This window comes from Salvia splendens, chromosome 2 (assembly GCF_004379255.2).
Source record: "Salvia splendens isolate huo1 chromosome 2, SspV2, whole genome shotgun sequence".
NCBI classification, from domain to species: domain Eukaryota; kingdom Viridiplantae; phylum Streptophyta; class Magnoliopsida; order Lamiales; family Lamiaceae; genus Salvia; species Salvia splendens.
The window spans coordinates 41,964,516-41,980,695 of NC_056033.1; the positions used below are offsets into that span (position 1 = coordinate 41,964,516).

Genomic DNA, 16,180 nt, shown 5'->3' on the forward strand with positions numbered 1-16,180 from the left:
TATAAGAAAATTTTGAGAAAGTGGTAATTTTGGATGAGAATTGTAGTAACACTTTTTGGATATTGAATCAGAATGCCGCCAAGACGTGCACGCCAACCACGACAAGGACCCAACGTGGAGGCACCACCTCCACCACCACCGCCACCACCACCTCCACCCCCGCCTCAACAAGAAAGATTCATAGTTACGTTCTCAAGGCAGAATCCTCCTAAATTCGATGGACAAGGAGATCCATCAAAAGCGGAAGAGTGGATACGCGGCCTCGAGCGTATCTTCAGGGTCATGGAGTGCACAGATAGGGAGCGCATTGCTGGCGCTACCTTTCAATTATCAGGTGCTGCCGATTACTGGTGGGAGACTCGGCAGAGAACTATGGATCCTGCACGCCTGGAAGCGCTAACATGGGAGGAGTTTAAAGTAGAGATCGATAACAAGTATGTTCCAAAGACGTACAGACGGGCCAAGGTGGTAGAGTTCCACACACTAAGCCAAGGCCGAATGACTGTAACCGAGTATGACCGAGCCCTCGCGCAGATGGCACGATATGCGCCCGAGTTGATGGACACCGATGAGAAATGGGCGGTGAAGTTCCGGGCCGGGCTCAGAGATGAGATAAAGGCCGCATTGGCCTGTCGAGGAGAACTCTCCTACTCGGAGATCTTGACTTGTGCACTGGACGTGGAAGATGCACTCCCTAAGCCAAGAGTTGTGGCAACAACAAACGCGACACCTCTACAAGCTCAGCCGGGCCACCAAGAGAAGAGGAGGTGGGATGGTGACCAGGCTCAGTATGGTGGTAAGAGGCCACAACACATGAGGAACCCACCCTACAATGGCGGGAGACAGAATACTTTCCAACCGAGGGCAAACTTTCCGCCGAGGAACCCTCAATGTGGAAGGTGCTTCAAGTACCACGCCGGGGAGTGTCGAGACCCTAGGTGCTTCAACTGTGGTGGAAGTGGCCATTACTTCCGAAATTGCCCAAACAAGCACATGGGAACGGGAACGAGACAGAACCAGCTAGGTTTCCGTCCACAATCCCAGGCACTACCTGCACCTCCACCGCAACAACGCCGCCAAGGATTACCATCGCAAGCAAGGGCCTACGCCTTGAAGGGGAAACAGCCGGCAAACGGGAAAGAAACCTTTGAGCAAGGAAACTTGGCAGGTATGGGCACACTTCTCAATATGCCTATAGTTGTCTTGTTTGATACGGGTGCGTCGCATTCCTTTATATCAACGTCTTGTGTGGATACTTTGGAATTACCTACTGTTAAGACCGAACCCACTATGAGTGTGACCTCACCGGTAGGCGGGGCTATAGATATATCCCGATCTTGTGCATGTGTGAACTTTGGAATAGGTGAACTCAGTTTAGTGGCTTATAATTTGCAAATAATGACGATGGGTAGCGTAGACATAATCTTGGGTATGGATTGGTTAGCGGAGAACCACGTTACCCTTCATTGTAGAGAAAGGGAAATTTCGTTTGAAACCCCCGGAAAAGAGCCGATGAAGTTTCACGGAGTCCCAATGAGCCGACGCAAGTCCATTATCTCTGCGCTGCAAGCCACTACAATGATGAGGAAGGGATGTCCAGCGTACCTTGTTTTTTTGAACGGGGAGGAGAAGAAAGACAGGAAGATAGAAGATGTGGCGATAGTAAGGGAATATCCCGATGTCTTCCCCGATGCATTGCCGGGACCCCCACCCGACAGGCAAGTAGAATTCACGATCGATCTGGAGCCCGGATCGGCACCAATATCCAAAGCACCTTATAGAATGGCGCCAAAAGAGTTGGAGGAGCTTAAGGTGCAACTGCAAGAGCTACTGGAATTGGGATTCATTAGACCTAGCGTGTCACCATGGGGAGCACCAGTGTTGTTTGTAAAGAAGAAGGATGGAACGATGAGGATGTGCATCGACTATCGGGAGCTAAACAAACTAACGCTGAAGAACAAGTATCCACTACCAAGGATAGACGACTTGTTTGACCAACTTCGAGGGGCAGGAGTCTTCTCTAAGATGGATTTGAGGTCTGGGTACCATCAGCTGAGGGTTCGGCGAGAAGATGTACCCAAGACAGCTTTTCGAACAAGATATGGTCATTATGAGTTCGTTGTAATGCCTTTTGGACTGACGAACGCCCCGGCAGTGTTCATGGACCTTATGAACCGCGTGTTCCATCCATTTCTGGATCGGTTTGTCCTGGTTTTCATCGATGACGTGCTTGTTTACTCAAAGAACGAGGAGGAGCACAAAGAGCACTTGAGAACCGTCCTAGCAACTCTAAGGGACGAGAAACTATATGCCAAGTTCAGTAAATGCGAGTTTTGGCTCAAGGAAGTAAATTTTCTTGGACATGTAGTAACTTCAGATGGAATTCGTGTAGATCCGGCCAAGGTAGAAGCGGTGCAGGAGTGGAAGTCACCTTCTACACAAAACGAAATCCGAAGCTTTTTAGGACTGGCGGGCTATTATCGAAGATTCATCGAGGGATTCTCGAAGATAGCAAGGCCAATGACGCAACAACTGAAAAAGGGAGTCAAGATGATTTGGACGCCAGAATGTGAGGCGAGCTTTCAGTTGTTGAAGGAGAAATTGACCACCGCACCAATCCTAGCTGTGCCGGAGCCAGAGACTGACTATGCGGTATATACGGATGCGTCGAAGGTGGGACTGGGATGTGTGCTTATGCAGAAGGGGAAAGTGATTGCATATGCATCGAGACAATTGAAGCCCCATGAACTGAATTATCCGACGCATGACTTGGAACTGGCAGCCGTGGTACATGCTTTGAAGATCTGGAGACACCATCTCTATGGAGTCCGTTGTGAGATATACACGGACCATAAGAGTCTAAAGTACTTCTTTGAGCAAAAGGAGCTGAATATGCGCCAACGTAGGTGGCTCGAGTTGGTGAAGGACTACGATTGTGGTATAAATTACCATCCGGGAAAAGCAAACGTAGTGGCGGATGCTCTTAGTAGGAAGTCTCAATCTCAGCTGGCCACCTTTCTTACTATCGAGGAGAGTTTAATCCAAGAGTGCAGTAAGATGCGCTTGGAAGTGGTGAGAATGCCCGAGACTGTGGAAGGGATAGTAGCCACGTTGGTGATGGAACCCGACTTAAGAGCCAGAATTGTAGAAGCTCAACGGCGAGATACGTTACTAGAAAAGATTCGCTCAGAAGTGAGGACGGGTGAACTCGGAAATTTTCGTGAGGCAGTGGATAATGGTCTCACATACAAGGGAAGGTTGTGTGTGCCTAAGGATGAAGGCCTGAGGATGGAAATCATGAGAGAAGCACATGAAACCCCATACGCTGCTCATCCAGGGAGCACCAAAATGTATCAAGACTTGAAAAGACAGTTTTGGTGGAACGGTATGAAAAAGCATGTTGCGGCATTTGTGGAGAGATGCCTGGCATGTCAACAAGTAAAGGCGCTACACCAACGGCCCTATGGGAAATTGCAACCCCTCGAGATTCCGGAATGGAAGTGGGAACATATTGCAATGGACTTTGTGGTAGGACTGCCAAAATCCCAGCGAGGGAACACGGTGATTTGGGTGATTATAGATCGCCTCACCAAATCTGCCCATTTTGTGCCGGTTCGTGCCACTTATGGATCCGATCAGCTGGCTAAGGTATATGTACGGGAAATTATACGCTTGCATGGAGTTCCAGCGACAATCACATCTGATCGTGATGCTAAATTCACTTCTAGATTTTGGACAAGCCTGCAGCGCGAGTTGGGGACTAAGTTGAATTTCAGTACAACGTTCCACCCGCAAACCGACGGGCAGTCGGAGAGAACGATACAAGCATTGGAGGACATGCTACGAGCCGTGGTGCTAGATCGAGGCGTAGGTTGGGAAGAAGTGTTGCCCTTGGTAGAGTTCGCTTACAATAATAGTTACCAGGCGACTATCAAGATGGCCCCATATGAGGCCTTGTATGGAAGGAAGTGTAGATCGCCACTTTATTGGGATGAAGTGGGTGAGAGAAGAATTCTCGGACCAGACTCTGTAGAAGAGATGATAGAGATTGTCCGACAAATCCGTGGGAGGATCAAGGAGGCACAGGATCGACAGAAATCTTATGCGGATGTTCGAAGGACCGATTTACAGTTCGAGGTCGGGGAAAAGGTCTTTCTGAAAGTTTCCCCTTCTAAGGGAATAACTCGTTTTGGAGTGAAGGGAAAGCAGAGACCTCGATTTATTGGTCCATACGAGATTTTGGATAGAGTCGGCGTGGTAGCATACAGGTTGGCTCTACCACCAAGCTTTGGAAATGTGCACAACGTCTTCCATGTGTCACAATTGAGGAAGTACGTGTTTGACCCCACACACATCGTTCACCAAGAAGAGATGATGGTCCTAAATCCCGATCTAAGTTATGAGGAGAAGCCCGAGGCCATTTTGGATCGAAGGGTGCAAGAATTGAGGAATAAGTCAATTGCTTCGGTGAAAGTACGGTGGAGGAATCATGGAGTCGAAGAAGCAACATGGGAATTAGAAGATAAGATGAGAGAGAAGTTTCCGGAGCTGTTTGAATGATCTTGGACGAAATTTCGGGACGAAATTTTTTTTTAAGGTGGGAGGAATGTAATGTCCGTTTTTTTTAATTAAAGGGTGTTTGCTTTTTGTGAATATCTTGTTTAAGATATGGTGTGGTATGTTTTATTTGTTTTACATTATTTATGGGTGTGAATATTTAGTTTATGGTTTTTGAAAAGCAAATTAATATCCTAATTAATAAATTAAATATCTCTCTCTCTCTCTCTCCCTCTCTCTCTCGGTTCTCTCCCTCACCCCACGATCTTCTCAACCCCCCCCCCACTCCCACAAAACCGATATCTTTCCCTTCCCAATCACAATCAATCATCGGTTCTCTCTTCTCCCTCACAATCTCAACACCGGTAAGCTTCCTCCCTTCTCCCTCTCGGTTTTTACCTTCTTCCATTCACTCCCTCTCATCATCTTCTTGGATTCCTCAAGGTGATACCCTCCTTCGTCGTGAATCGGAGTCGTAAGAGGAAGTAAAGCTTTTACACTACGTTGAACTATCCGGGAAAGGTAATACAAGGCCTCAACTCTCGTTTAATTCGAAAAACATGCATGTAGGACGTTTTGGGAAGGTTTAGATGCTGAATAGGTTTTGTGATTATGTGTTGTTGTCGAGCATGTTTTGTTAGTAACTGACAGTGGGTTCCGACCCCGTTTTGACTGAGCAAACGATCTCCTTTTGGTACGAAATTTTAACAGTATAAACTTGGATGTGTCTTCGGTGTGGTGTGTAAATTTCAGCTTCATTGGATGTCGTATGATTTTACTATGATTTTTTGCAAGTAAACTGCGCAGTTCTGCGTGTGGTGTGTTCTGGGTGATGTTTGTGTGTGCTTTGGTTGGGTTTCTGAGTGTTGTGCTTTTGTGATGTATGTGGGTGTGTTTGGCCAAGAGATGGCTCGGAGGAATCAGTGTTTGGTTCGAGAGTTTTCGTGTGTGTTGGCCGAGAGTTGTTGGGTTCAGCCTAGGGCAGATTTGTGGAGAGTCTGGAAGGGATGATCCCAGGTGTTTGGGTGTGTTTTGGGATGTAGAATGCGTGGTGTGTTTGTCGTATAGGGTTTGAGAATCGGGGGTCAGAGGAAAAGGGGTGTAAACTAGGTGCCGAGCAGACGGCCGAGATGGTCGGCCGAGGTGCCGAGCAGGCGGCCGAGACGGTCGGTCGAGGTGCCGAGCCGGACGGCCGAGATGGTCGGCCGAGGTGCCGAACAGGCGGCCGAGACGGTCGGCCGAGGTGCCGAGCCGGACGGCCGAGATGGTCGGCCGAGGTGCCGAGCTGTGCCGAGACAGGTGCCGAGCTGTGCCGAGACAGGTGCCGAGCTGTGCCGAGACAGGTGCCGAGCTGTGCCGAGACAGGTGCCGAGCTGTGCCGAGACAGGTGCCGAGCTGTGCCGAGACAAGTGCCGAGCTGTGCCGAGACAGGTGCCGAGCTGTGCCGAGACAGGTGCCGAGGTGCCGAGCCAGGCGGCCGAGACACCGAGCCAGGCCGAGACGCCGATCCTTTTTCCGAGCTTTTTCCGAACCTTTTCCGAGCCAAGTGAGCCGTTGCACAGTAAGGGTATGCCAGGAGTTTGAGTGTTGTGTGTGTGTCGTGTGCGCGTTTTGAGTACGTCGTATGCGTGTCGGGTGCGTGCGGGGTGTGTTTTCGGGCGTGTCTTTGTGTGTTTGGCTTATGAGATGTTGTTAAGTGTGTGTTCGTGTAACGTGCTAGATGTTGAAGTCGTCCACGTAGGAATCATGCATTGTCGTTTAAACATCGTCTACCCTGACTCTAATCATGATTTATTTATCTTTCAAAAGGGTGATCTTTTTCGAGGAAAGTGTGGTTGAAGGGAACTGTTTTAAAAGCTAAGCAATCGAGGTGGGCTTTTCTACCCTACTTTTATGTGGGTTATCTTTAAATACGGACTTTGTTCCGGAAATGTTTATGGAGGTGAACTGTTTGTCTTGCCAATTGTTTTGTTTTGAAACCTATCTGAAGTGGTTTACCACATATGTTTAATCGAATTCGGGTCTGTTGGGCTGCGAACCCTCAGGCTAGTGTACACGAGACCGGGAGCCATCTGAGAGCAAGTTGGCCGGTCTAGTTGACCTGGGGTGTGGCCACGCCCCTTGTCATGGTTGGATCAGATAGTGTATGATAGTGGGAATAAGGGTGGCAATATCTGAAAATGACTGCGCAGTCGAATTTATGAAATATATTTTGTGTACTTGGGTTACTTTCTTACACTTAAAACCCCAAGGTTACACTGATGTGGCATGACAAACTATGATTTTGGCGTGTGTCCACTGAGTGCAATAAGTACTCAGCCCTGCATGTTGTTTTCTTAATGTGCAGGTTGAGCGGCGATGGGGATGACGGATGTTGAGCAGTGGAAGCCAAATGAGTGTTTTACTTGGTCTTTTGGATGGTGTCGTGTCGTCATACCCGGCATCATCTGTCTTTTGGTCTTTTCCGCTGCTTTGTAATCCGATACATTGTTTTTATTTAACTCTGTTTACATTAACTTTAGAAATGTCTTCTTAGTACAATGTTTGAAGTGAACTTCTTTTTAATAAATGCTTTTGGGTCAAATATTCATGTTCTCCCCTTTCTTCCCCGCTTCTTTATTCCTCCCCTAGTCGCGGTCCACCGTACTTCCTATCCTTAGGAAATGCGGGCGTGACAATGAATCTCAGGAATATGATTCTTAGTAACTTTACTTTTCAGTGTTTGGAAAATATCAAAATTTTATATTTTATATTTGATTTAAACATCAAACTAAAAATATTGTAATTATTATTTATTTATTCATAAAAAATAATACAATTTTTTTTAATAAATTATTAATTACGAATAATAATAGGATCATCCATCATAATATGTAATAATATAATTGTCATTATAGTTACATTGAGTATTATTATTATTACAATTATAATATTTACGAATATTATAATTAAATAAATTTTATAATTTAAAATTTCACTATGATTTTATTAATTAATTATTAATTTAAAAAACAAGAATAATTATTTATTAAATTATTATTTATTATTATGATAATAAAAATTATATATAAATATTATAATAATATAGTTATAATTATGATAAATTTAATTATAGTTATTTATTATACTGAAATTGAGTATGATTTATAATTTTAAAATATTTGATTTAATAATAATAATAATAATTATTATTATTATTATTATTATTATTATTATTATAATAGCAATAATATATTGCATTAAATATGTAATAATCCTAAAACTGGGAAAAAGAATAACTAAGAAAAGTTAGGATTTAAAATCCTAGAAAGTTGTACTAATTTTCCTTGTTCTCGGGATTCTGATTACTTTCCCAGTTTAATTAAAAACCGAAACAAATACAAGAATTTAAAATGTAAGGAGTCAGATTGTTTTCCCAGACAGAATCCTGACAACCAAACATGACCTAAATGGTTGTTGAAATTTTTGTATGAAGAAATCTCAACATATCCACAAAAATGTTGAGGGATGGCATAATAAATGTTCTTTTCGACAATCCCCAACCCATAATAAATTTTTGTAACCTTTTCCATTCTATCCCCAAATTCTAAGTTAACTTTCACTGTTACACACACCTATTGAATTTGTTTAGAGCCATATAGCATTACTTTTTTATTTTCAATTAAGGCACACCTAATTAGTGTTGTTTTTCAATTAAAACACACCTAAATTGTGTTGTTTCGAACCAAATAAGATAATTTTATTGATTTGTATCGATTTTTTGTTTCTTCAAAATTCAGATATTTGGTTCGGCACCATTTGATTTTCTGATAAACAAAATCGAAAATTCAAATTCTAATACTTTTAAACCATTTTTAATTATAAGTATGTATTTGTATCATGCTAATAACATTATGGTTGATTATAATTTATAGAAGGGGCTAACTGTAGTTTATAATTAAGTTCAAATGTTTACATGAAAATATTCGGTCTTATCCCCAATATCTGTAATTAATTTTTTTGTTCATGAATAGATTGTTCGCTACTCATAAAAAATAATCATTTTTACTATTTTTATACTTCTAATAATATGAAATGACCAATAATATTTTAACCAAATTTTCTTTTATTTTATCAATTTATATTAAACTTTTATGGCCCACTTCTAATAATTTTTAAAATTAACTATTTAAATATATTATAAACATTCGAGAAATAGGATATACTAACTCTTTCAGTCTCATATTAGTTCGTCCATCAAAACTAGCCATTTTTTTAAATTATACTAATAATAGCAAGACGATCATTATCTATTAATATTAATATAATTTTTTCATACTTTATCATATTATATCATATTTATAATAAAATTCATACTACTATTTTGAATATTAATTAGTATATAATTGCACAAACCCCTTCTCTCTGTAACCGCACAGCAAAAATTAGCAGTTACAACTCCACAAGCTGTAGCAGAGAATCAATGGCCGCTGCTTCTCTCAACTCCTCACGCTTATTCCAATCCAACGCCGGCAACTATTCAGCTGAATGCCGCTCGTTTGTTAGGTCTACCGCCAACAGGTCCTTCAAATTGAAGCCGATCACGGCCGCTCTCACTGTCGCGCCCACCGTTGGAATCTCCGAAACCTTCTCTGAATTGAAGAAGCAAGGAAAAGTGAGCTTCTCAATCTCATATCTTCTTTATCACTTTGATTGAGGATTGTATTAAACATTTCAAGTTTATTTTAGTATTGAGTAATTCATATCATTGACTGATTTCTGACTCTCCGTGGTTGATAGAATATCATAGAGCCTGTACTTTTTTTTTTCCTTTTATGAGGTTTGGTTCATGATTTCGGCGGTCTATTTCATTTCATGCATTCAGTCGTTTGATTATGGCTGAATTTCTGAACATCCGATATGCTGATATTTGAGTATGTGATTTAATCTCGAAATCATCTTCGCTGGAAGATTCTGTGAATATTTGTTTAGCCTCAATTCGTTGCTGAATGGTATAAATATTATTTTCCACATTCATATGGAGATAAGTTGACCATAGCCGCAATTTGTCTTTTTCCATCAATCTGGAGAAAAAGTGGCCATGGCAAAGTGATTCACTTTGTATTAATTAGTTTTTTCCATTTATATGGAACGGAAAATGCCAAAACTTGTATGTGAGGTATCAGAACAAGTTGGTTGAATAGCTTGAATTGTAAATGGATACAATGGATAGCTGACTGACTGGTTTACAAATTTCAATTTTGCGACCTGAGAATGATGTGCTTTTGGTGTACAAATTCTGCCATTAGCCTATCATTTTATATAATGATGGAAACCTGATGAACAAGATGATTTCATGCATTCTTTCTCAACATTATGTTCTAACCATGCTTTTGGAATTTCGTGTAAAAGGTGGCACTCATCCCATATATCACAGCTGGTGACCCGAACCTTTCAACAACTGCGGAAGCGCTAAAGGTCCTTGATTCATGTGGCTCGGACATTATTGAACTCGGTGTACCTTATTCAGACCCCTTAGCCGATGGTCCTGTTATCCAGGTATAAACATGTGACTATGTATAATCTTGGCTTCCAAGTGGTATCTTACCTAGCGGTTTTATTGCTCATGAATGATAATAAATCTATATTTTCTTTCATAGGCTGCTGCAACAAGAGCATTAGCTAAAGGAACCAACTTCGATAGTATCATCGCAATGTTGCAGGAAGTAAGTTCCACTACTTCTATACAGCATCAACAAAAGAGTATATCGTAGTTTTTCTTGATGCATCTTAAACATCAAAGAAATTGTAGTGCATAGGGAATGTTTCCTGTGGTCCATGATAAACCTATTGTTTTCTAAGTTTCAGAGATTAGTTTTGTTAAGCTTATCAGTACTGTATTTTATGTTGTCTGTAGCTTCACTATCATTTTTAAACTATTTTGGTGTGATGAGACAGTTTCATAGTATTAACATTTTGTCCTCTCAAAGGTGGTGCCTCAATTATCTTGTCCAGTATCATTGTTCTCATATTACAACCCAATACTCAAACGTGGTGTGGAGCAATTCATGACCACTTTGCAGGATACTGGAATACATGGTAAATATACTTTGCAGCTTTACATTTTTTAACTGCAAATCAATGCCTTAGTTGCCCCATCTCTCATTTGTTGGCTATATATAGTTGTTTCTATTGCTGTAAATGCGTTCTACTATTATGCAACTACATTCTATCCAATTTGATCTCGGATTTCATTCATTTCAGGACTTGTTGTTCCAGATGTGCCTCTAGAGGAAACTGATATATTGAGAAAGGAAGCTGCCGATAAAAATATTGAATTGGTTAGCTTTCCCATTGATAATTCGTTTCCTGGCTATGTTTTATGTGTCTAGTTTGAACTGTTTGGCCGAATATTTTATGACTTGTCGAATTGCCCCTGTTTTCTTCTCTTGCTTAGAATATTTGTCCTAGTAATCATGATAGATGGTTAACTTCTTATAACTTTTCATTCTTTTTTGTTGGATTTTGGGTGTGGCGTGTTCAGAAACTAAGAAAAAAATGATTTTTATTGTTGATACCCAGCAAGATGTCTCACCTTATGTTACATTTATATCTCTATTGATAATTCATATAATAATGCTTAACTAGAAGAGGGGCTGTAGTTTGTAGCTTAATTTTGTGCAACAATTTGATCGGTAGAGATGTGAAGGCACATGTTGTTGCAGAGTATGATGATAAGTTATATGCTTAGAAGTTAGATCTGAGCTGCTTTCCTGTTTGTATTTTTGACATTAGTGGGAAATGTAATCCAGGTGCTGCTGACTACACCAACCACTCCAAGAGAGAGAATGCAAGACATTGTTGAAGCATCAGAAGGTTTTGTCTACCTTGTAAGATTCACATTTCCTTTTTGAGTAGTTACTGGTTGGATCAATTTATTTTTATCATTCAATAATAAAAAGAAAAATAAATAATGTCACTAGCCACTTGTTGAATTTTTTTTCTGAATATTTGTTCATCTACATAAAAGCATTAACAACGTCAAACAGAAAATGTCGATCTCCTTTTTAACTCAACTTCTCATTTTGTCGATTGTCTGTGGTTGTTACTCCAAGCTAGATAAATGTGACTCCAATTTAAGCTGCAACCTGACTCATGAAATCAAAATAATTACTCTGTATTCCCTTTGTCTATTGTTAGGTGAGCTCGGTGGGAGTTACTGGAGCACGAGGTTCTGTCAATAATAAGGTTCAATCTCTTCTGCTGGACATCAAGGAGGTAAAGATTTCTATTATATATAATGAGTTTATAACGGAGCGGATCACCTACTCCACAATTCCGTGGGTCCAGTTTATTTTGTTGTGAGTGTGGAGTAGGAATTGTGGAGTAGGTGATCCGCTCCGCTTTTATAAGGCTCGAGAAAATCTTGGTAAAGGTCGATGCAAATAGAGCTCACCCTTTTTACCCTCCACAGGCAACGAACAAGCCAGTAGCAGTTGGTTTTGGCATATCAGAACCACAGCATGTTAAGCAGGTATGTCTTGAACATGCTATTGTTTACTTTTAAGCATCTAAATCGTCGTTTTCAGGTGGCGGATTGGGGAGCAGATGGTGTGATTGTTGGGAGTGCCATGGTAAGAATACTTGGTGATGCGAAATCCCCTGAAGAAGGCCTAAAGGAGCTAGAGGTGTTCACCAAAGGCTTAAAATCAGCCCTTGAGTGATGAAATGCTTTCAAACTGAGCATCTAGAATTGCAGCAAAACTGAAAACCACAATTTTTTTATGTGAATAAAATATGTTCAGTTTCCTTCCATTAAATCGGTGGTTGTTGTTTCTTCTCCTATATTCTATTTTCTGAGTTTATGTTGTTTTTTCTCTTTTGGAGTGCTAAATTAACCTTCTTTCTCTTATGACTTGTCGAATTGCCCCTGTTTTCTTCTCTTGCTTAGAATTAAAAAAATATAGGAATAATGGTGAAAAACTCAACAAAATATAAAATCAAAGTGATAATCTATCATTGCTATTTCAAAGAATCCATATCATATACACAATCCTTAATTTTCTATCATAGTTTAATGTCATATACAACACTACACAACACTAAAACATAATGATAAATAGAGAACGATCCCTAAACTAAGTGATTGCAAAGGTTTCAAGAGGGAGGAACAAGCACCTCTCCATCACCTATATATACATCTGCAAATTCCTCATCATTTTTGCCCAACATCTCCTTCAATGAAAGATCTATGTTCCTACTTTTCAGAACCCAATACCTCGGCTTTATCTTCTTCTCCAACGAGTAGCTGAAGTATCTCGGGTAATCCACCACGTCACGTACAGGCCTTCCCATGGTGTTCACTAGGAACTCCAGTTTAGGTCTCAAGACCTCATCAATGCTGTACCCGAGTAAAGGAGAGAACCTCCGTACCATGAACCCGACATCTTTCTTTGACAATCCGATCTCAATCAGGTACCTCATTCTGCCAAGAATCACATCTTCAGTCTTCGTTTTTTTTCCTTTTTATGGTAATTATAGTTCAAGTATAGTTAAATTCTTTACCTGGGAAGTAAAGCCCTGTCGACATCACAAACAAATAGTTCTGGGTATTTCCTGACAACTCGTGGGATGTTGGCTTTGGAGATGCCAATGTTAGAGAGAAATTGCAACTTCTTATCAAGCGTTTTGTCTATGTTTGCAGCGAAAATTTCAGGGCAACGGCCAAGCGTCCTAGCAATGGCATCCTCATCCATTCCTAAATCCTTAAAGAAGGACATCACCTGAATGCAGGAAGAAAAAGAAAAAGTTTAACAAAAGAAATGATGCAAAAAAGGGTGCTCTGTATGCAATGGCTTCATAAAATCCCTTCACCAAATTACTCTGTTTTATACTCCAGTTTTTTAAGTATGCTAGTAAAATTTAAGATAAGAAAAACGGTCTGCAACACAAGATCAGGATTCTGTTTTACTAATAAAGATGCAATAGCCACCAAAACCATTTGCAAAGAGTAGCACATAAACCACGTCTTTGCAACATAACTCCACAAAAGGCTGTAAAAATAAACTATCATCATGATTCCTTTATCGATAAATTGAACACATATTTCGACCAGGCAATCTGCCTCTAACTTGAATGGCCCAGATAAAAAACAACATTTACATTCTAATTCTGTATATGATAAGCCTTTGCTTTGCCCTTATTCAACTGACCTCATGAGGTTCACAAGGAAAGCTCCAAATTAAACTGATTTTGATAACTAAACACAACAAAGTACAGTAAAGAAATGTTTCGATAGATTTAAGATTTATAAACATATTTCTGTCGAACCAACCTGAAGTAATTCCTGAGGCTTGCGAAGTAGTAGTTGAGGACTTGTAGCAATGACATGACCTAACTTCTTACTTTTAATATCCATTTTACTCAATTCTTCCACTATCAACTTCATCTTACTAACTGAACAACCCAAAATATGTGGCCAGCTTATGATTGCTTGCGAGGAGCAGCTTCTTGGAACCTAGAGAGTGTCCGATAAAAAAATTGTAAGTACCAGAAAGATATCTATTCTGCAGCATCAGATTCCGAGATAAAGGAATCAAGTATCTGAACTCCACCAATACCTTCAATTCATCAAAGAAATCGAGGATTTTCTCCAAGTTCTCTAGGATGCTAGCAGAAAGAATCCATGGATACTTAACGAGCATCTTCCCAAGATCATTATCCTTCACACCAATCTACAAGGAAATATACCAATATAGCCAACCGTGAACAGCCATATTAAACGTATCAAATTCACCAGAAATACAGCATCGTACTCAACAAGACGGGAATCACTAGATGTTCAAAATATCACTTTGCAAATCATTGGCTAGTACACGAAGAAACTGAAGCAACAAACTTAAAGAGAGAAATTGTCAATTGTACCTTCTCAAATGACCTCAATCTTGGTTTGATATCTGTGTCAATATCATAGGTCAGAACAGGCGGGAACAGCAATATTATGTTTCGTATGCATTCTTTAGGGACTCTGACGACTTCCAAAAACAACACGATTGGCTTCACACAAGATTCTAGAGGCAGGACAAGAAGATGGGGAAAGGATTCAATCAGATACCCAAAAGAGGCATTCTCAGAACCTAATAGATGCAAACCACCACGCCTCGCTTGAATCTACACGATTAAAAAGGCAATTAATACACAAACCATGGCAAACACATTATCAGCAAACAATCTATCATCTTTAACCTTCTCTAAAAATGCTAAAGTTTGCTGCAATTCATCATCAGCGGAAATGGAGATATGAGCCATCATTCTCAACGCATTTTTCCCAATGATTCCACCATCATCACTGCCACAAAATAATATTTCCTTCATATACTCAACCTATAATAGTAATTGAGAAGAACACAAAATCAGGAATGGAAAAACCACCACCACTTTTTTCTTAATGAAAAAAAAGGATTCGATCAAACACCTTGTGAATTAGGCGCGTAAGCGCGTTGGACTTGGAAGAAGATAAATATCGCGCTAAGCGAGAAGCCGAGGCGAGAGAAAGGCCAATACTCTCCAAAAAGGGAAGAACGCCCTTATCCCCTTTTTGTTCCGCCATTTGAGACACTTTCCTCTTGAACTCTACATTCTCCGCGGCGGCGGCCAACGAATTCCAACCGTCGAGGTCATCCACGCCGTCAATCAGCATGCTAAGATAGCTAGGGCAGTTTGAGGAAACGTAATTCGCGTCCTCTCGCGAAGCTCCGTATTTTTGCAGATACTCGGAAACGGCTTCCCGCGCTTCTTCAACGCGATTTTCGCGCGATTCTGGCTCGCAATCGGTTGCGTGTGAGGCGGGGGCGAAGCTCGTGGGCTTTCTGCGATGGTTTTGGAAGGAAACGGATGTAAATGTTTTGCTGAGGTTTAAGGGGGGTTTAGGTGAGATGAAGAGATTTGGTTCGAGAGCAGCGGGGCATATGGACGGGGAGGGAAAGGAGAGAGAATAGGTGAAGTGGCGGTGGAGGGGCGGAGATGAGAGAGAATTGGAGAAATGGCGGTGGAGGAGTGGCGGAGCCGCCATTGGAGGTGTGTGCCGGCGTTGGTGCTCTCGTCTTTCTTTTTAGCTTTTGATTTCTCATAAAATGGGCCCACAATGTAAGCCCACATTTGACATTGTTGGGCTATTTTAAATAAGGCCCACATCAATTTTATAGTACTCCGTATTTACGATAAATTGTTGAATGATAAATTTGGTCAAATTTTGCTCCATTTTAGAATTAATCGAAAAAATTATAGTAGTAAAGTTTATTTATTTGCAATTATCACACAATAATGTTTTTTGTCAATTTGTATGTATGAGGACTTCATCATCATCGGTGGAGTAAAAACGATACAGTATATTTATAAAGAAAATGACGCTGTTTGGTTGAAAAATATCAACAATATAATACGTGTGTGTGATCTTTTTTTTTTGTCGCATGATAATTGCAATCGACTCTAAACCTCATGATTTTTTACCTATATTTGAATTTCATACACATCATAATTTAACCAAACTTCGTAATTATTCTAACAATTTATCCTTATATTTGTAATGAAGCTCATTTTTTGTAAAACAATACTAGTACCAACATATAGACTTCAAAGTTCAATT

At 40.6% G+C, this 16,180-nt stretch overlaps 2 protein-coding genes across 2 annotated transcripts; one reads left to right on the forward strand and one right to left on the reverse strand.

Annotated features, from left to right (window-relative positions):
* The first annotated feature begins 8,955 nt into the window (after positions 1 to 8,955).
* On the forward strand, positions 8,956 to 12,383 carry LOC121792936 (tryptophan synthase alpha chain-like). Its single transcript, XM_042191075.1, has 9 exons — positions 8,956 to 9,211; positions 9,949 to 10,095; positions 10,197 to 10,262; positions 10,527 to 10,635; positions 10,801 to 10,877; positions 11,349 to 11,426; positions 11,737 to 11,814; positions 12,011 to 12,070; positions 12,126 to 12,383. The coding sequence occupies exons 1-9, from the start codon at positions 9,020 to 9,022 to the stop codon at positions 12,258 to 12,260; spliced, it is 942 nt and encodes a 313-aa protein (XP_042047009.1). The 5' UTR covers positions 8,956 to 9,019; the 3' UTR covers positions 12,261 to 12,383.
* Positions 12,384 to 12,531: 148 nt separating this feature from the next.
* LOC121792935 (transcription termination factor MTERF2, chloroplastic-like) lies at positions 12,532 to 15,635 on the reverse strand. Its single transcript, XM_042191074.1, has 7 exons — positions 15,011 to 15,635; positions 14,782 to 14,919; positions 14,461 to 14,706; positions 14,157 to 14,270; positions 13,871 to 14,053; positions 13,102 to 13,319; positions 12,532 to 13,021 (listed from the first exon to the last, which is right to left on the reverse strand). The coding sequence occupies exons 1-7, from the start codon at positions 15,605 to 15,607 to the stop codon at positions 12,694 to 12,696; spliced, it is 1,824 nt and encodes a 607-aa protein (XP_042047008.1). The 5' UTR covers positions 15,608 to 15,635; the 3' UTR covers positions 12,532 to 12,693.
* Between the last annotated feature and the right edge of the window lie 545 nt (positions 15,636 to 16,180).